General features: G+C 37.4%; 1 protein-coding gene across 6 annotated transcripts in view; it reads left to right on the forward strand.

The window, feature by feature from the left end:
- LOC139129996 (AMP deaminase 2-like) overlaps positions 1–10,670 on the forward strand; it is a 50,997-nt gene extending 40,327 nt beyond the window's left edge. For 4 of the 6 annotated variants that reach the window (XM_070695711.1, XM_070695709.1, XM_070695710.1 and 1 more), the window contains 7 exons: positions 3,053–3,216; positions 3,709–3,835; positions 4,016–4,179; positions 6,423–6,543; positions 7,290–7,463; positions 8,815–8,925; positions 9,511–10,591. In XM_070695711.1, the coding sequence (XP_070551812.1) occupies positions 3,053–3,216; positions 3,709–3,835; positions 4,016–4,179; positions 6,423–6,543; positions 7,290–7,463; positions 8,815–8,925; positions 9,511–9,678 (1,029 nt within the window). In that variant the 3' untranslated portion in view covers positions 9,679–10,591. Of the gene's footprint in view, positions 1–3,052; positions 3,217–3,708; positions 3,836–4,015; positions 4,180–6,422; positions 6,544–7,289; positions 7,464–8,814; positions 8,926–9,510 lie in introns of all 6 variants that reach the window. The other 2 variants (XM_070695706.1, XM_070695708.1) reach the window with 2 other exon arrangements.
- Positions 10,671–18,155: the final 7,485 nt, after the last annotated feature.

Raw genomic sequence — 18,155 nt, forward strand, 5'->3', positions numbered from 1 at the left:
AAAAAGTTCCCATACCCACTTCCTGCATACCCCCCCCCCCCCCCGAAATCAAATGGGTCTCTCCTTAATATGCGCATGCGCATATAACAAGTTAGCGTTGTATTGCAAGGTTGAAAAATCAAACCGACGCTGTCTTGTTTCTCGGTCTTGTGCGAATTTTGACGTTTTGAAGCTTTTAGCATTTATTTGATGATATTTTGTAAATATGAAGTTCACGGTGATTGTATTTTTGTTGCTGTCATGTATTTTTTTGGCACGAAACGCTCCTTCGTTACCGGCGAATCCATTGCTTTAGCGAGGCAATCCCACCGGCGGCCCGTTAGTAATAGCTGGGTGAGAGCATGGAGGTGAGAGCGAGAGGTGAGAGCGAGAGAATTCGCTCTGTCCTTCTACCTCCATGTCATAACAAACTAGCGTCGTTTTATGTTGATGTACTGTCCTTTCGACACAGCGATAACCTTAAGTTTTCTGTTGCTTATTTTGGGTAATTTCGACAGTTGTGCATTGATTTTGACATCATTGTTGAAGACAGTGTGTGCTTTAGACTGTCGACAGTCCTCGTGCCTTCTTTTGACCGGATCCGGAGTCACTTGCGGTAGTAATCCAACGTAGGCGATCGAGCGCCGAAGCATCATTGTTGAAGACAGTGTGTGCTTTAGACTGTCGACAGTCCTCGTGCCTTCTTTTGACCGGATCCGGAGTCACTTGCGGTAGTAATCCAACGTAGGCGATCGAGCGCCGAAGGCGCAAGGTCGAGTGCCGAAGGCACGAGCTTGTATAAATACCGAAAGCTACGCGAGACCAAGCGACTGGCGAGAGTCTATGTGTGCTTATGTTGACCGATTTACGCGCACTTCAGAATCACGGCATAATCCGACATGGTAATTTGGCATGATCATCAGATCATACATGATCCGAGATTGCACTTTAGCAAGGTCACGATAACTAATGTTGTTTGTTTCACTGTGGTTTAATCCTATAGGGCCTATTTCCACTAAAAGACTATTAGAATTTCCTCCTGGCTACTTTGAAATCGTGCACTGGCATGCATGTAGTTGTCAACATCACTATGCTTGAATGTAGTAGACTCTTACTATGAATATATCGACTGTCACTGCATATTGCATATGTGTGCAAGTCACTCCATATCATATCAAAAACTGTGGTATTGCGACGTTTGAGCTGCCACAAGCCAGAATTTACAGTTTATGAGAAAGTTATCTTACATGTAAAACTCAGTTCTACTGTGAACAAATGCAAGCTATGTTGCTTAACTATGGTGAATAACATAATATTTTGTACCTATCACCGTGTCAGAAAATCAGAAGGAACAACCACTCAGACAAACTCTGGTCAGGATGATACTGTCCAATTTTAATATGTCTCTCGGCACACACTAGATACTCATGACTGTAAAACAACATTTCCATATAATTGTATATTCAGTTTTATATTTAGTTTGCTTTTCACCATATTCTATGTCCTTCCCTGCACTACATAATTCAAAATTAAATATTGTTTTTGGCCTATACATACTTGAGGGGTAAGCTTATTTAGTCTCATACATTAAAGATGCACTGTTGACCTTCAGAGTCCAAACTTTTTATCATTGTATTGTAGATAGGTGTACACTCCAAATACTAAGTACAAGTGTGGTGAGTGTAACAAGCAAATGTTTTTTAGTCAATGGCCCAAATTTATTTTCTATTTGATGGACAATAAATACATGTGTAATCAATGCCAACAATCCAGTTTAAGTAATTTGGTTTAGATTAGCCATTGTCCATTATATTACAATAGTTTGTGGCTAAATTTTCTCCCTTCTGTATCATATAAGTTCACCGTTTCCTGTTTTAGATATTGTTGATCCTATTGAGTTCCATCTCTTATTCTTGATTCACTTTCACATTAACTTTCATTTATGTCCAAACAATTTGACTTTTGCCAGATTTCACATTTATGGCAAATAATAAACAGTAAGGAGGCACAAAGGACGTCGGTGCCCCGGGCCCCATGTTTAAATAGTAAGATCAAATATCGCTGCATGGCTGTGATTTTGTTACAATTTTCGAATGTACAGAGCCATAACTCTGACATATTTCCACCAGTATCATTCAAAGTTGGTACAAGGACATTGACCTATTTCATACATATGCTCGTCAATTTGTTTCACGTCATGTAGCGGTAACATGTCAATTATTGAAGTTTCGTAAGTAGGCTGATATGTCAAGAAATACTGCATCAAATTCATGAAATTGTTTCACGTCATGTAGCGGTAACATGTCAATTATTGAAGTTTCGTAAGTAGGCTGATATGTCAAGAAATACTGCATCAAATTCATGAAATTTTGTACAGATGTTAAGCTCACATTGCTTTAACATTGAAAAAGACATTTATCAGTGTCATTTTCATTAATTTTTAATTGCATAATTAATGAACTTTCCTAATTAGAGTGATATAGCCACAAATTAATACAATGTCAAATTTGATGAACCTTGATACAGATGTTGATCAAGAAATATGGTAACATGATAATCTGTTAAGTGTTAGGATTGTATGCAAAAGTGTTTTACAACATCCTGTTGATTAATTCCTAGTTGACTCATTTTATGAACTTTAGGATGGTTGCCTACATTGGTTTTATGTTTTCATCACCATGGAACTCATTCTTGGCCATTGAGCACCATCTGTATCGCAGTATTTTTATCACAGACCTAATTAATGTAGATGACTCTATCCTCTCTGAGGACATGTAATCAAAGTACCCATTAACAAGTGGGGACTGTGTCATCAACGATGACTTGTCTTAATGAACGTTGACCTAACAGACCTTTTGTCTGTGTATTGGAATGTCAAATTCATAAGCCTTACAGAGATTACACTTCAAACAGATGTTGTGAGCCAGCTTTCTCTGCAAACTATCAGCAAACAGAGTTTGTACAAAAAAGTTCCCTGGAAAAGTCTGTTGTGATAAATAGCGCCACCAGTGTTCAAACATGTATTGTTCCTTCGTCTTTTTTCTGAACGAGACCAACTTGTTGCTGTTCACAGGAAGTAGCATCTGATTTAGAGGAATCCAAGTACCAGAATGCAGAGTACAGATTATCCATTTACGGCAGAGACAGAGATGAGTGGGACCAATTGGCTAAATGGGCAGTTACACACGACGTGTATTCCGACAATATCAGATGGCTAGTACAGATACCCAGACTCTAGTGAGTTTGCCATTCTTTCAAAAAGTGGACTGGTAAAATGACATGACTCTTAGAACTGCAATTTGTACAATTGTTCACCATTGTGTCCATAATGCTTTGGCACACTTATTAATGGTATTAAGCTACCCGAAAGTAGAATAGGAGATTGCTGAACCATACTAAAACTGACAATACTTCAGAAAGAATGTCACAATATGACTGCATCAGTGTTATCATGGAAAAAGGACACTGGCAAGGATAGATTAGAATAGTTTATGTAGGTAACGAGTCCAATGCACAAAAACACCCACACATATATTATATATTTATAATATTTTTTTTTTTTTTTTTTCTTTCTTCTTTCTGATGTTTGTACACAATTTTTTGTGTAAAGTTGTCCATTCCAGTACTGGATTTCACCAATTTAGCAAGTTTATCATTGAACCGGGTTAATTGAAATAAGACAGTTCATAGTTCAAACAACTGAGTGACATCTTTCCTTTCTCATTACAGTGATATTTACAGATCAAAGAATGTGGTGAAAAATTTCCAGCAAATCCTTGACAACATCTTTATGCCTCTGTTTGAAGTTACTCAGAACCCTGAGGCACATCCTGAACTGCACTGTTTCCTACAACATGTAAGTGGTCACAGCACACTGTCTGTGTGTATAACCAGTAAGCAGTATTCTGTTCATTAGTTCTGTTTTCTCCATATGTACTGAATTTTCAAAAGTATTTTTCAGCTTCTAGTCAGGAATAGTAGAAAAGACGCACACTGGTTGAACAATAAGATATGGGAATATCATGCGTATTTGCAGGTGACTGGTTTTGACAGTGTGGATGACGAATCCAAGCCAGAGCGATATGTATTTACCAAAGACAGTCCAACGCCGGACAAGTGGACAGATGGAGAGAACCCTCCCTATGCGTACTATCTGTACTACACGTATGCAAACATAGTTGTCTTGAACCACTTCAGGAAGTAAGTGTCTGTCTTGATTGTAGTAAGTTTATAGTCCCAGTCACCGTACCATTTGATGCAAATTTCGAGGTATGTAAGAGTGCTTTCAACAGCATACTCCGAGTTCAAAAACCGAGTCGGACTTACAAGTCCGAGTACTCGGACTTGCATACTCCGAGTAAAACTGCTTACTCGGACTTGTATACTACGAGTGCATGGCCTACTCGGAGTTGAATACGCCGAGTTACACTTGCTTATAGAAAAACAATGCTGGAAAAACAGAGGAAATATTCGATCTTGTGATAAAAATTTGCAAACAGCGTATACAGTACATGTACTTCCAGTCGCTCAAAGAAAAGAGTTGTTAACGCGATCTCTCTGATCTCTGATCTGTGTAAAATACCATCTTGTACAACACGCTCAAGCACGGTCCGTGGCTCAAGTCATTGTCGTTGTCGAGTGTAGCTACCGTCACGCAAATTATTAGTTTGTCTTGTCTTTTCGTTTCATTACCGGATCAGATCCTGATTTGATACATGACTTGAATTGGGCACAACAACGTTTCATGATCACCGCGATGCATCGCGGCGAATTACATGTATTAGAACACGGACGCCATTATCGAATATGAATGACCTGTCGACCTGTGACGTCATGATCTTGGTTTTCTAGCGTTGCGAGGCCATGATAGACTTGCCCAAGCATTTTAGGCATATTTATGTCTTGATAAAATAATTAAACTAATAATTTTTCAAAATAAAATGAGCACAGTGCGCTCGTGTATAGTATGAACCCAGTGCGAGTGACCACTTGGTCGTAAACAATGACCTGACTTGACCTGTGATGTCATGCATTTATTTCGCTAATGGAACGATTGTGCGATATCGAACTGAGTAACTGGCTAGACTTGCCTGAAGTTTATTGGCTTTACTGTAAATGTTACGTCTAAGTCATCTTTCAAAAAACTTCGCTGCTGGCCGTGGCAGTAGCTTTCTTCTGATGGTAAAATCACGGTCGCTCCTTGTGGAGGGACCGTGGTTAAATATACATACATTGCGCAACAGATTACAAGACATCGTGAAAATGAAATTCTTTTCTTCAATAGAGCAGATTTTCGACATATCGATCCGCGCTAGCCGTAAACTCCGTGAGTAATAAAATACATTTTTTCGACAGATCGTTTATTGACCGGTATGGCAAAATATGCACTAAGGAACACGTATCGGCGTATTCAAGTCCGAGTAGGCCATGTACTCGGAGTATACAAGTCCGAGTAGGCCATGTACTCGGAGTATACAAGTCCGAGTAAAGCAGTTTTACTCGGAGTATTGCAAGTCCGCGCACTTCGGACTTGCAAGTCCGACTAGGTTTTAGAACTCCGAGTGTATGGTTTGAGATACTCTTACATACCTGAAATTTCAGTGTTTTCTTCGGATCATCTATAATCTCTAGGTCTGCTTCCTACACACTGTTGAAAAACATGTTTTGTTTGTCAAGATACTTTTAATTTTTTTATGCATGTCCTATGTTGTTATTGTTGATGTTTTAATTAACCCTTTGAGCACCAAAGTCAATTTTTGTCACCCTTATAAAATATACCTCAGTCAGTTTTTGTCAGATTTTTGCCAAAATTTTGATAAAAACTGTTGCCAATGAAATGTGTTCATTTGGTCCAAAATTATCAAAAAAATACAGAAAAGTTCATAAAAATTCGTAAAATGTTGCACTAAAATTTTGATGGGAAAAAGTACAGCACTCAAAGGGTTAAGGTCCAGACCTGAATTCAATCGTCAACAAAAACCGCACATCATGCTTTACAAGCAGGTAGCATCAACGAGCCAATGTGGAAAGTTCTTCTGCACCAACGCAAAGTTGGTGCACAGACTGTCTCAATACTATTTTCCTTATAAAGCTCAGTGATTCCAATACAGGCAATTTCTCATGGTGAAAAGCCAATCAAGAAATTTCCCAAACTGTTATGATAACTGAAATAAAAGACTGCAAAATATCCCAGTGTGCTGAGAAAACAACAGATAGTTATACCGTATTGGTTGTTATTGCCTGGTGTAAATTTAGCTATTCGTGTCAGATAGTTTCATAGTGATGGGTGGCATCACTTCAAAAATCTGTTGCAATTTATCTTTCGCAAAATGAAGCTTAGCGTTCATGTGCATCATCAATGTCTCAAAAAAATATGTCTTCTTATCAGAGTAATCATGCATACACTGATAACAGAATCAACTCTTGATTTTCCTGTTTTTCAGAGAAAGAGGTTTCAACACGTTTGCTTTCCGACCACACTGTGGTGAGGCAGGGCCTGTGCATCACTTAGTGGCAGCATTCCTGACAGCCGAGAATATCTCACATGGTTTACTACTGAGGAAGGTGAGTCCGAGAGGATAGGGGAGGGAGACAAACTAGTTTGAGAGAAGTGAAGCACTTGGGTAAATGAACCAAAAGATAATCTTTGAGAAACAATGGTCTTGTACATCTCACAACACCATGCTCTAAAACAGACAAAAATAGATAAAAACAGACACAAAGTATCAACATTTTGTCTGAATTTGAGTCAGCAGCAGCCAGTGTCACCACACTAACCGATTACCAGAATCAGTATAGTGCAAGATTGAAAGCAGAAACACTGAAATGTAACAAACTAGACCACGTATTGTATCTGCAAAGATTTTATTGTGCATCAGCTCGTAATGTTTATCCATGGCAACTTAGGGAGTCTTGACCTAAGGCTATATTGTAGCTGATTTGCTGTTTTGAAATAATTCAGTACTTAACCTTTTTAGCACCAAAGTCAATTTTTGTTGCCCTTAGAAAATATAACTCAGTCAATTTTTGTCAGATTTTTGCCAAAATTTTGATAAAAAAAATGTAGCCAATGAAATGTTGAGTTCATTTGGTTCAAAATTATCAAAAAATTACAGAAAAGTTCATAAAAACTGGTAAAATGTTGAACAAAATTTTGGTTGGAAAAATACAGCACTCAAAGTGTTAATTGTCAATGATGTTCAGCTGACCAATAAGCTACAAGCTTTCGAGATGCTACTCATCATCAGGATTTTTGCGCATATATTGTAGCTGTTAATAACACGCCGTCTTCTAATCCTGTTCAAACCCAGTCTCCAGTCCTGCAGTACTTGTACTACCTGGCACAGATTGGCATCGCTATGTCCCCACTCAGCAACAACTCACTTTTTCTCAACTACCACCGCAACCCCCTGCCAGAGTTCCTGGCCCGAGGCTTGGTAGTGTCGCTGTCGACTGATGATCCGTTGCAGTTTCATTTTACCAAGGTGAGTACGATGAAATTCACTCTTGATCACAGTATATTTTCAGTCAGCAGGTACTTCTTACTAATGAACATGTTCCTTCTCAAGATAGTACACACCCAAAAACTAAAAGACTTGAACGATTACTCAAACTTTTCTCCTCGGCAACTTTCAACCATTCTCTTTCAAAATTAAGATGGAAAATTAGGGTCACTGTTCATATTTTAGTACTGGAGAAAACAAATTACCCAACCTTGACAATGTTCAAGATTCATAATGGCCACCGCCTCTGTGCTAACTCTATGTGGATAAATTATATTTTAGATTTTCACAAAACTATGCTAAGACTACAAAAAATGTATTCATGCTATAAGAGCTTCAAAATGAGCCCCCACAAGTGGTAAACCAGAAAAGTATCGCAAAAAATTGAAAGTCTGAATATCTGTCCCCAAAGGGGCATTCTACCTAGAGGGCGCAGTAACTAACGTTCGGCAGCTTCCAGTGTTTATGCTGTGTGAATAAACCACACTTTACATTGATCTACTTCCAACAAACACATCGTAATACTCTGTATCTGGCTTTTTAATATAGACTGAATATCTTTATCCAGATAACTATCTAAAAACTCAAGTCAGGATCTGATTTCAACTATCATGCACACTGCATTAGTGCGAGAGCAAAGTTCATTGTTTGTTAACATGCCATAGGAAGTAAACCAAGATATTGTAGTTTATTCACACACAAGAATACTGGAAAATGTTTTGGAAAGTTACTAGCCTTGTAATCATGGCTGCATCAGTACATTGCCTCAACTATGCTCAATGAAAGACAAAATGTGCTTTGAGGACACATATTTTGACTCAAATTTTTACAATACTTTGCATGGTTTGTGGCTTGTGTGGAGCTTGTTGTGAATCTTGTTGAGTTCAAGTTTTCACCACCTTGTAGTTGTAAAAGTCACATATTTAACCCGTTCACCCCAATTCCCTGTAAACAGGTCCACAATTACATTGATAACAATGGATTTGGACCAAACCATGGTGGTGAAAGGGTCAATTTTACTTTAAGGAGGTAACATCGGACTTGTGACCATTTTGAATCTCAAATATCAATAACTCTCAAGTCAGTTGTTTCTCCAATGCCAAAATTTCCACAATGACCTCCAGATTGTTATTCCTTCATTGGTTTAAAGTTTTCTTGTGGAATCTTTGAGCAAAGCGTAAATATTTTAGATACGAGGTGCGCACTACCGTAACCTGCTCACCCCCAGTTCCCTGTAAACAGGTGCACAGTCACCATTGATAACAGTAGGTCTGGGCCAAACTATTGTGATGAAAGGGTTGATTTCAATGTTCTGGTGATTTGTTTTCCACAGGAGCCTCTGATGGAAGAGTACAGCATAGCAGCTCAGGTGTGGAAACTATCACCATGTGATATGTGTGAGCTGGCAAGAAACAGCGTGATCATGAGTGGCTTTCCACATGAGGTAAGATACACCCCGTCTCCCACCCCATCCCCCAACCCAGCCCCCATCAAGTCAAGGTGAATGTGGTGTAAATGAACGGTTTGTGTAAGTGAAACCAAAGGTGTGGTCATGAAGAAAGTACCACTCCTTATAGATGAGCTGTTAGCACAGGCTGATGGAGTATTGAGTAATTATCAACCAACCAGGAATACATATTTTCTAGCTTTTCCTGAAAATCGATGCATTTCTTTGGCACGATGTAAGAACACTAGGCCTACGCTGAGCAATCGTACAAATCTACACAATTCTAGGGAGTCCACTTTCTTTTCAAAGCTGTAGAGGCCCCTTTGAAAACTTGACTGTTGTAACAAGAAATGTTGGTTCCAGCGTTTTCAGGTGCACCATATCTTATATTGCTCTCTTTGTATGACTTAGCTGTTTGGAGATGATCACTTAAGCTACACCTGCTACTAATTGAAATGGACGAAAAATGTTTGAAATGGACAAAAATAAATATGTTGAGTGATGTCTGTAAGTCGAATCATGTGGTCAGAAAACAAGAATTCACAGACTCTGACCAGGTCATCCTCTTCTGGCCATTTTCAGATGAAGCAGTACTGGTTAGGACTCAGCTACAGGAAAGAGGGCCAACAGGGTAATGACATCACACGCACAAACGTGCCGGACATCCGGGTGACGTTCAGGCACGAGACGCTGGTCGACGAGCTCCAGACGATCTGCACAGCGGCCAGGTCTCAGGAAAACGGAGAGTGAGGAACTTTGGAGCATGTTGACATGGAAACTGATGAAGATGTCAAGATTGGAGTTGTTGTATTACAGTATGCAAGACTTGTCACCACATCAATGTAGATTATTATCGGGAAAGCTGTCAGGGAAGTACTGTTTTCCTTATCCAAATGGTGCTGTCAACTCTTGAGTTTACTTGCATGACGATTTACATGGAATAGGCTGTACATATTTGCATTGGAATGTACACCTCGCTGATAAACAAAAATCAGGCAGTCGGCTGGACTGACGCCATGCTCTTTACGGATTATCGTGATGCACAATATATTTTCTAGCCATTCTTGTAGATATTACTTATACTATGGAACTTGGGTAGTGAGGAGGATTAGAATGGTACAAGCAGGGGTGTTCATATCTCCTGTGATCGTATAGCTGTGACAATCAGATTGATCATAATATTGTTAGAAATGCATTACAGGGTTCACCACATGGTTCTGTAGGATAGATATATCTATCTCTACAGCATTGGGTTAATATATGATATTAGATTTACAGTCTACGGAAGGGTGTTTTAGAGTGTACATAATGGCACTGCACTTTGTATTTGATCTACTGATTGTGATGTATTATTTTTTGATGTCAGTATATATAGTTTAAGTGATGAAAAGTTTTTTATATCATCAGTTATAACTGTTTATAGGCTACTAAACAAATCAAAGATATTATTGCAAAAAATGGCATTAATATATTTTAAAAGTAAAAAAATTGCAAGTTTGATTAAATTAAATCTTTGGAGATGCCAGATTGTATCATAAAGTCATATTGAAAAGTGCTTTTGCTGATCAGTGTTGTTTTCTATTGCTTCATATTGAAGCATTACCGCCAGCACCCAACTGATCAGTTGCCGAGTGTGTAGGGTCTGCCATAATTTCTATTTGCCAAAAAGAAAGAAATGTTCTAGCTAAGTGAAGAAGGTGTTCAAATGCTTTCATTGGTGCGTACATGTTCTTTTTCCTCGTAACAAGAAAAAAATTGGCACTCACTACTTTCTTTATGTCTGATGTAGTGCCATTGCCTCACTTCTCATCATCACACTATTGTCTTATTAATGTGCCGCCAAAAAACAGGTAACCTCTTCAAATGGCTAATAAGATGACACTATTATGTCTGAAGCATGAAAAGTCAGCAATAGAATTTTTCTACCGTAAAAGATATCCAAACTTACTGAAAACTCTTTATTTAAATTGGAAGGATAAGTTTTCCTTGATGTATTTTACACAATGACTGCAATATTATAAGTTCTATTTAAGATTGTAATGTGCAAGATTGCGAAAGATCTAAGATACCATCTTTTTTCCAGTTCCTCCTAAGTAATACCCACACACTGGGAGAAATGTGCTGTTGTAAGATTCAGATTCGTCCTAAAATTTGCGAGTCAGCGCATGCCAAAGGAAGTTGCTGATTATGAATGCAGGGTTTTCAGAGAAACAGCCTTTCTAACTACAGATTCAACTTGCGTGAGATACAAGTGAAAGCTCAGAATGTTATGAACTCTTGTCAAATTGGCTCATTGTAGGATACTTGTGTCCACATTCAATAAACGTTGAATGGAAGATGATGTAATTCTAACATTCATTTCTATTTCACAGAACATTGTACATGACAAAATTTTTGATTACTACTGTTTTAACAGACTTCTTTACCTTTAGGCCCTTTGAACTCTGATCCCTTGTGACTTTTGACACCTGTAGAGATTTACCTGTAGGCGAACTTCAGCATGATAAAAACTCTGAAAGAAACTGCCAATCTATTTAATCACATCAAGTATACAGGTCCGGGCTACATTTAGCCCTATGTTCAGATATTCATCAACTTTGAAGAGAAGTTTTTATCAGGACCATAGTAATCCATGGACTGAATAGCATTGATTTTCAGGTTTAATTGATTTGATTATTAAAATTTGTCTAACATGTTTTTAGGGCTTTTCGTCATAAATTTTTAACTCTGATTTAAATCTGATTTAAGTCATTTCATGGCATTAAATGATTAATCAAATGTTTCTCAAAAAAGTCTTTTTACCTTCTCGTGTCTATTTATAGACAGAGAAGGTATTAGAGTTGAAAACCAGTATGCTGGTGTCAACTACTTCCGTCTGTCAATACTTCCGTCTGTCAAGATCAGTTGACGTCATGCCATCGTGATGGGTCATATCATAAACTGGTGGGGGTGTTCATGGTTCAGGTTGAGGTGTAGGAGACGATTTTGAGCTGTGACAAAAATCAAATGGGACTTAGCGGCATAGCCAGTGTTAAGCCTTTCTCCAAGGTTTCTTAGTTGACTACAACCTATTACAGACTACTGAGCTGACGTTAGGGGTACTCACTTTGTGTTTGCTCACTCTGTGTGCGCTAGTGTTTGGTACTGAGTTGCGTGGGTATCCCTCATGGCCTCACGTGATATGGGCCTGTTGCATAATCTGCAGATGATCATATGATGCCTCTGAGTCTGAAAACGGTCGTTGTGTTAGCCAGTCGGCATTTTCCTTGCATTTTTTCTCACTTAATTTTGCAAAATATCGGCGAGTATCTCAATATTTCAAGATAACTCTTTCTTCCCAATCGTTTCCTGAGTTTCAGAGTCATATGACGAAAATGAGTGAAAGTTTGAGACAGGAAAATCGGACGTCTGCCATGTTCAATGTTTACAGTACAATCAGAAGTTTATGTGGAGGAAATAACTAACAAACACTGTTCATGATGCCCGCCCTCTAGCGGCAGACCTTCCTATATGAAGTACCACATTTGATGCTTGTGGAAAGCTTGACCACACAAAGGAGCATTTTAACTTTTAGAAAATGACAAATTGAATAAGAAGGTATTCTGAAAATGTCAAAAACTGAGGAAAAATGCGCAAATATTCAAAATAAACAGGTTAACTGACTGGTCAGCTATAAAAAATGAAACTGTTTATGATCAAAACTTTTTGAGATGCGCACATTTTAACAAATGCAGAAATTATTAACATTATAAATATAAGACCAAACTATTTTTTCAGGGATGGGAGAGGTTGGAAATGAGGGACGAGAGACAAAGACACCTCCTATTGCTGCATGTGGATGCAGCCACACCATTTCATTTATAGCATACTTATTCACTGTGTTGTGTTCAAGTTCCATATTGTACTGACTGTCATACAAGGATAACATAAGCAAATCAAATCAAATTAGAAAAGGATCAATGCTGTTGTGTGGATTTTGCTGAACATGGCTGATTTTAATATTTCGCCCTATATATTTGGTATCCAGCAAAGGCATATTTTGATGTAAAGTCAAAATTAACACTACATTGCTGACAATATATGTTACCGTTTCTGCATGAATTTTTCTTTTTTAAATTACAGTATAGTAGTACTTCGAACAGATTAACAATTATCGTGATGTCAATCCATAATTTTACATCACAAAGACTGTAATTCTGCCATTTTTTTTATTTTTCAGTCATTTTATAAATTTTGCACCGCACAAAACGATTGAACAAATTGCAATGTTTGAAGTTGTAAACTCAAAGAATAAAATCCTTTGGTCACAGATTAAATTATTTTTTGAAAAGAAATTTACTCTTAAACACTTTTAGCATATATTCTTTACACGGTCATGTATTTCAAGGAAAATATGCCTATCAAAAACAGTAATTTCTTCACTTTCAATTTTTTTCAATACTATGACATCAGCCATGAGGTTTTACAAACACAAGACCAGATAAGCGTTTTTCATCATTTCCACAGGACTCTTTGGAAAATCCATTTAAAACAGTTAAAAGTGACTTAAAATGATCACTTGGTATACCGGTACATTTAATTTATAGATGCCAGGTTGTGTATTTCACATGCACTCAGGTCAGTAGGGAAGTGCGTCATTACTATTTTGGACTGTTAATTCTTATTTCTGATTATTTAACTTTTTTCCACATTGAACTATCTTTAGGCAGTTTATACTGTAGCTTAGAATTTTTTTGATTGATATATTTAATCATCTTTTGGTTCTTGGGTCCATATCCCACCTCATGCCCCTACATCATCAACTATTTACCAACAACTCCATGCCAACAAGCAATTACCTGACCTGGCCACACATTAGAGAAGGTACAGCGTCATTGACGGTATTATTTGTTGAAGTTGTATTTTATATCCTGATTGATGCCCTTCACAGGCAAATATCCTTTTTCGCAATAAAAGGACATGTTACAGATAGGTGACTTTAAAATGTCATCCATTTTTAGTCTCACTTTTGAGAGATCTTCAGAGCAAAGTAAATTTTATGATGTCAGGGGATTTGCCTCCCGTCAGTCATGTATCGGTACGGTAATCATTGGACAAATTCACTTTATAACTGCCATTTTCAAAACACAGTCATCAAAGCTAGTGTCACAGAGATACTTTGTTAGATACAGAAGGTCAATTTCTCATCATCTTTAATTTGATTTTCTGTCCAAATTTCTACACAGCTGTGTGTTAATTTGCCATGTTTTCAGGTGTGCTCCCAAGATACGCACCAAAGCTTCTTTGTGCACTTCTCTTGTGTTACATACTTCCAGGTTTATCGTACACACAATTCTTTGGGAGTATACTATCATTTGTTATTGTAGTCTGGAACTGAAATCATTAAAAGTAATATGAAAAGGTGCAGCCTTGAAAGTCTGCAGGAAAGGAGACTACGGGATTGAAAATTGTTAAAAACCTTTCAAAAATGTTTTAAAAGTACCGTTATTACAATTGTTTTTACCAATGTGCAAGTGATAAGTAATTGTTTCATTATCTGTTCACAATTTCTGCATTGCTTGAAATTGTAAGAAGATATGTATTGTTTTTGACAATAGGATTGTCAAGTAAAAGTGCCAAGTAGTGTGAATGTTGGCCACTTTGATGTAGCTCCATCATAGTGTTATCAATATTTGCAGAGCGTAAGTTTTTAAAAAAGTTTATATTAATTTTATGTACAACAAAAAACATGTTCGGGTCCAGCAAGGTATATTTTGTTGTTGACAATCAGCATATATGTAATCTGTTTAAATAGCACACAAGTTTTATATCCTACCAACAACTCATGAATATTAACAAATAACTTGAAGCAAGTCTCTGCCACTGAAAACATCTTGTTTATTTATTCTTGATGTCTGAATGAGTACTACACCCAATTTCCATCGGTGGTTGAATTGATAAGGGTAAAATTACGTTTTGAGAAATAACAGGGTGGTCAAATGAATAGAGTGGTCGAACAAATAGGGTTTTTACAGTAAGTTGCTTCAATATGGTGCATCTGTGAAAAAATAACGGACTTGTTAGGCTGAGTAAAATTATATATGTTTCCTGTGAAATACCTGCAGGAAATTTGACAGACCAGTCCAGAACTTCTTTCTCGATTTGTGTTACCATGATTGCCACGAGTCAAGGCTTTGTAAACGCAAGTGGCATTTTGTGACAGTGAATAAAATTTTCAGGGCAGGCAAAATGCAGGGTGATTTTTTTATCAGGAACTTACCTTTTAATTTTACTCCCAGATGTTTTACATTTATTATATCGTTAGGACTTGTACAATGTCTGATTGATACTGTATTATTGCGAAAATGTCAGATTTGGAGTTTTTATTTATGCTGTAATGAAGTATGATTACACCGTAGGAACTGCTACAATGTTGTAGTAGACCTTTCCACAATACCCCCTCTCAACTAAGAGTGTGTTTAAACTTTTACTTTAAGATTTGTTTTTCCACTATCAACTCTACATTTCGGCTTTCATCAGTAGCTAATCCTCTGTGTACACCATCAGGTTGTGTAAGAAATCTGCCAAATTTAAATTGATAGTCATTGAGTCATATTAGTAGGTTAAATAGGTTTCTTAAGTCAACACTGTGAATCACTTTGTGATAAAAGAAAAGTACTGTAGGGAAAGGAGTGGTTTGTGAGGTAGTTTTCAAAGACTGGTTCAACTGTTTTTTGAAGAAAATATCCCAGAAACTACCCTTTGGTCTACTTAAGATACCTCTGTGGTGATATGATGGATATAATCAGCTGATATTATCCACCGATTGCACACTTGTCAGGTTTTCATTCAACAAGTCAGCTTTTACCTATGTCTGCTGATAAAGTGTCGAGTTGATACAGAACAAATAAATAATTTTAATGGTTTCATAGGGATGAACAATTAAAAAAAGCAAAAATGATGGAGGCACCATACAGGGGTTGAATGTGACTTGACATGATAATTATATATCCTGAGGTAGTTGATGCCATGCAATATGCAAATTTCAACAATTTGCTCCATGGAAAAATGCAAATTTTTGCTTTCAAATAGTATAAGATTACAATTTTTTACTCTAAAAGGGCAGTTGCATAGTGTTTAATCAAACTTATGGCCTTTGAACTCATAACAACAAAATTACCAGGATGTAAGGTCATACAGGGGTTATGATAGTGTCCACAACAAAATGTTGCATATCTTTTTTCTTATATGTATCAGTATTTTTGCATATTTACACAACATCCTGTACTTAAACCTCATTCTATATACCTTTTCCCAGGTGTTGTCTTTTACACTCTGTTTTTCCTATATTAAAATCAGTTTAAAAGCAAGAGTTACACATTTTGTAAGTTGAAGAAGAAACTGAAATATTGTTTTTATGAAGGTTGAGCAATATTTAAAGTTCTGTATGCTATTGTTTTGGGTTTTTGTGCTCATAATGTTATGATATGTGTAATACTGTTTAAATTACAATAAATAAGCATTACTCAAAATCATGGACTCTGTGTCAGACAGATATTGCAATAGCAACTGGTAGACCAGATGCAAATTAAATATGTGTAGATGTGCGTTTCTGTACCGGTATGTTTGTATGCAGTGTACATATTTATGTATACATTGGTCAATGCATGTTGCATGTATGTCCATCTGTAAATGTGTATGTGTGACCACTGCCAGAATGTCAGCTGTAATGCATTATATCATGTCATGATTGTATTGACCACGCAATTACAGCGATCTGATTTGTTGAGATCTCAAATTAATAGTGCTATATTCATGACATAGCACAGTAGGAACACTTGTGAATCTTTGGTTAAAGAAAAGTGCCCAGTTTATCATTGCACCCCTTTATTTCAATATACTGATATGATAGCAATAAAGACTCAGCAATCAATATACCATTGGACCTAGTTTTGACCTGTTCACTCCTCATATGCATTCGCTATGTTTGTGTGTGTATGTCATGAACTGGTCAAAATCTGTCGCAATGACAGTTGGTGAAGGTGGTTTATAGCCTACTGGATATTTAAATTTAGATTTTATTTAATAAACTAGGTTGTAAAAGTGAAAATTTGAAAATAATTGTTCTGTTGACCACTAGAAGCCCGCGTAATATGCGTGAGATCTATCACATAAAAGGAAAGAACGTCGATACTGTAAAGTCGACCCCAGAGTGACTCGTACAATTTTGAGAACAAGCTGATGACTGTTGCTTCGAATGACCCGACAGGGTCCGTTAGGCCCTAAGAAAAGAATAGTTAATGAGAAATCCGCAGCACTAACGATCTATTAATCATTCCGCATGAAAACTTAGTTCCTTCCGATTACCACTACCATAGTAATTGACGTGTTTCGAGTGGCGCTGTTTTATTTCATTCTTATAAAACACGAACAAGAATGCTGTCAATGTAGAGTTTTTGTAAAGTTTGTCAACCACGTTAACCGTACATAAAATTACCGCAGATCTGTGATATCGAGCCCCTTCACTTTGCAGTGCTGTCGTCTGCTCGATAATGACAGGGAAATACGCGCCTTACTATTCGTCAAAGCTTGTATACGTTGACCAGCTTTGAACGGTGGTGACCAATCAAAAATCGCTACACTAAACGAGCCTTTTTGGCGAATTCTGATAAAGCGCAAAACTTGCTTGAGCCCACTCGCTCGTGTTCTCAGCCTGTACCTTGGAGATGCACGAAATGACAGAGAAATTACAGTATGCTAGACAAGCAATGGCCGCAGAGAATCATGTAGGTCAAATTTAATCTTTACCTACTTTTCACAACATGTCAACATCGTCACATCTGTAGTTGGGAGTAAGTTTTCTTCATTTCAATGCAATGTTTACATTTGTCACACTATGTGTTTACGTCACTCCGTCCGTTCTTGTCAATATAATACTATTCGGGCATAGACAGTAGAAGCAAGATTTCTGCTGCCTATTTGCATGGTTCGTACAATGTTTACGGACGCATTGCCATGCATTGAATAGCTCGGCATAGCAAGTCGATGGCGACAACTTCACAACTGCGAACAGGCGACCCTTCATGAACTCATGTTACATACACATTACTATCTACCTTACGTAGCACCCTGTATTTTTATCCCAATTTTAATGCTATTTTTTGCCAAATCACTGAAGTAAAGTTTGCGACGCATGGATAGTCTGGATTTGCAGAGCTGGCACCTGGAACCTTTGCTTGCACTATAAT

Source organism: Ptychodera flava, chromosome 3 (assembly GCF_041260155.1).
Source record: "Ptychodera flava strain L36383 chromosome 3, AS_Pfla_20210202, whole genome shotgun sequence".
Classification (NCBI taxonomy): domain Eukaryota; kingdom Metazoa; phylum Hemichordata; class Enteropneusta; family Ptychoderidae; genus Ptychodera; species Ptychodera flava.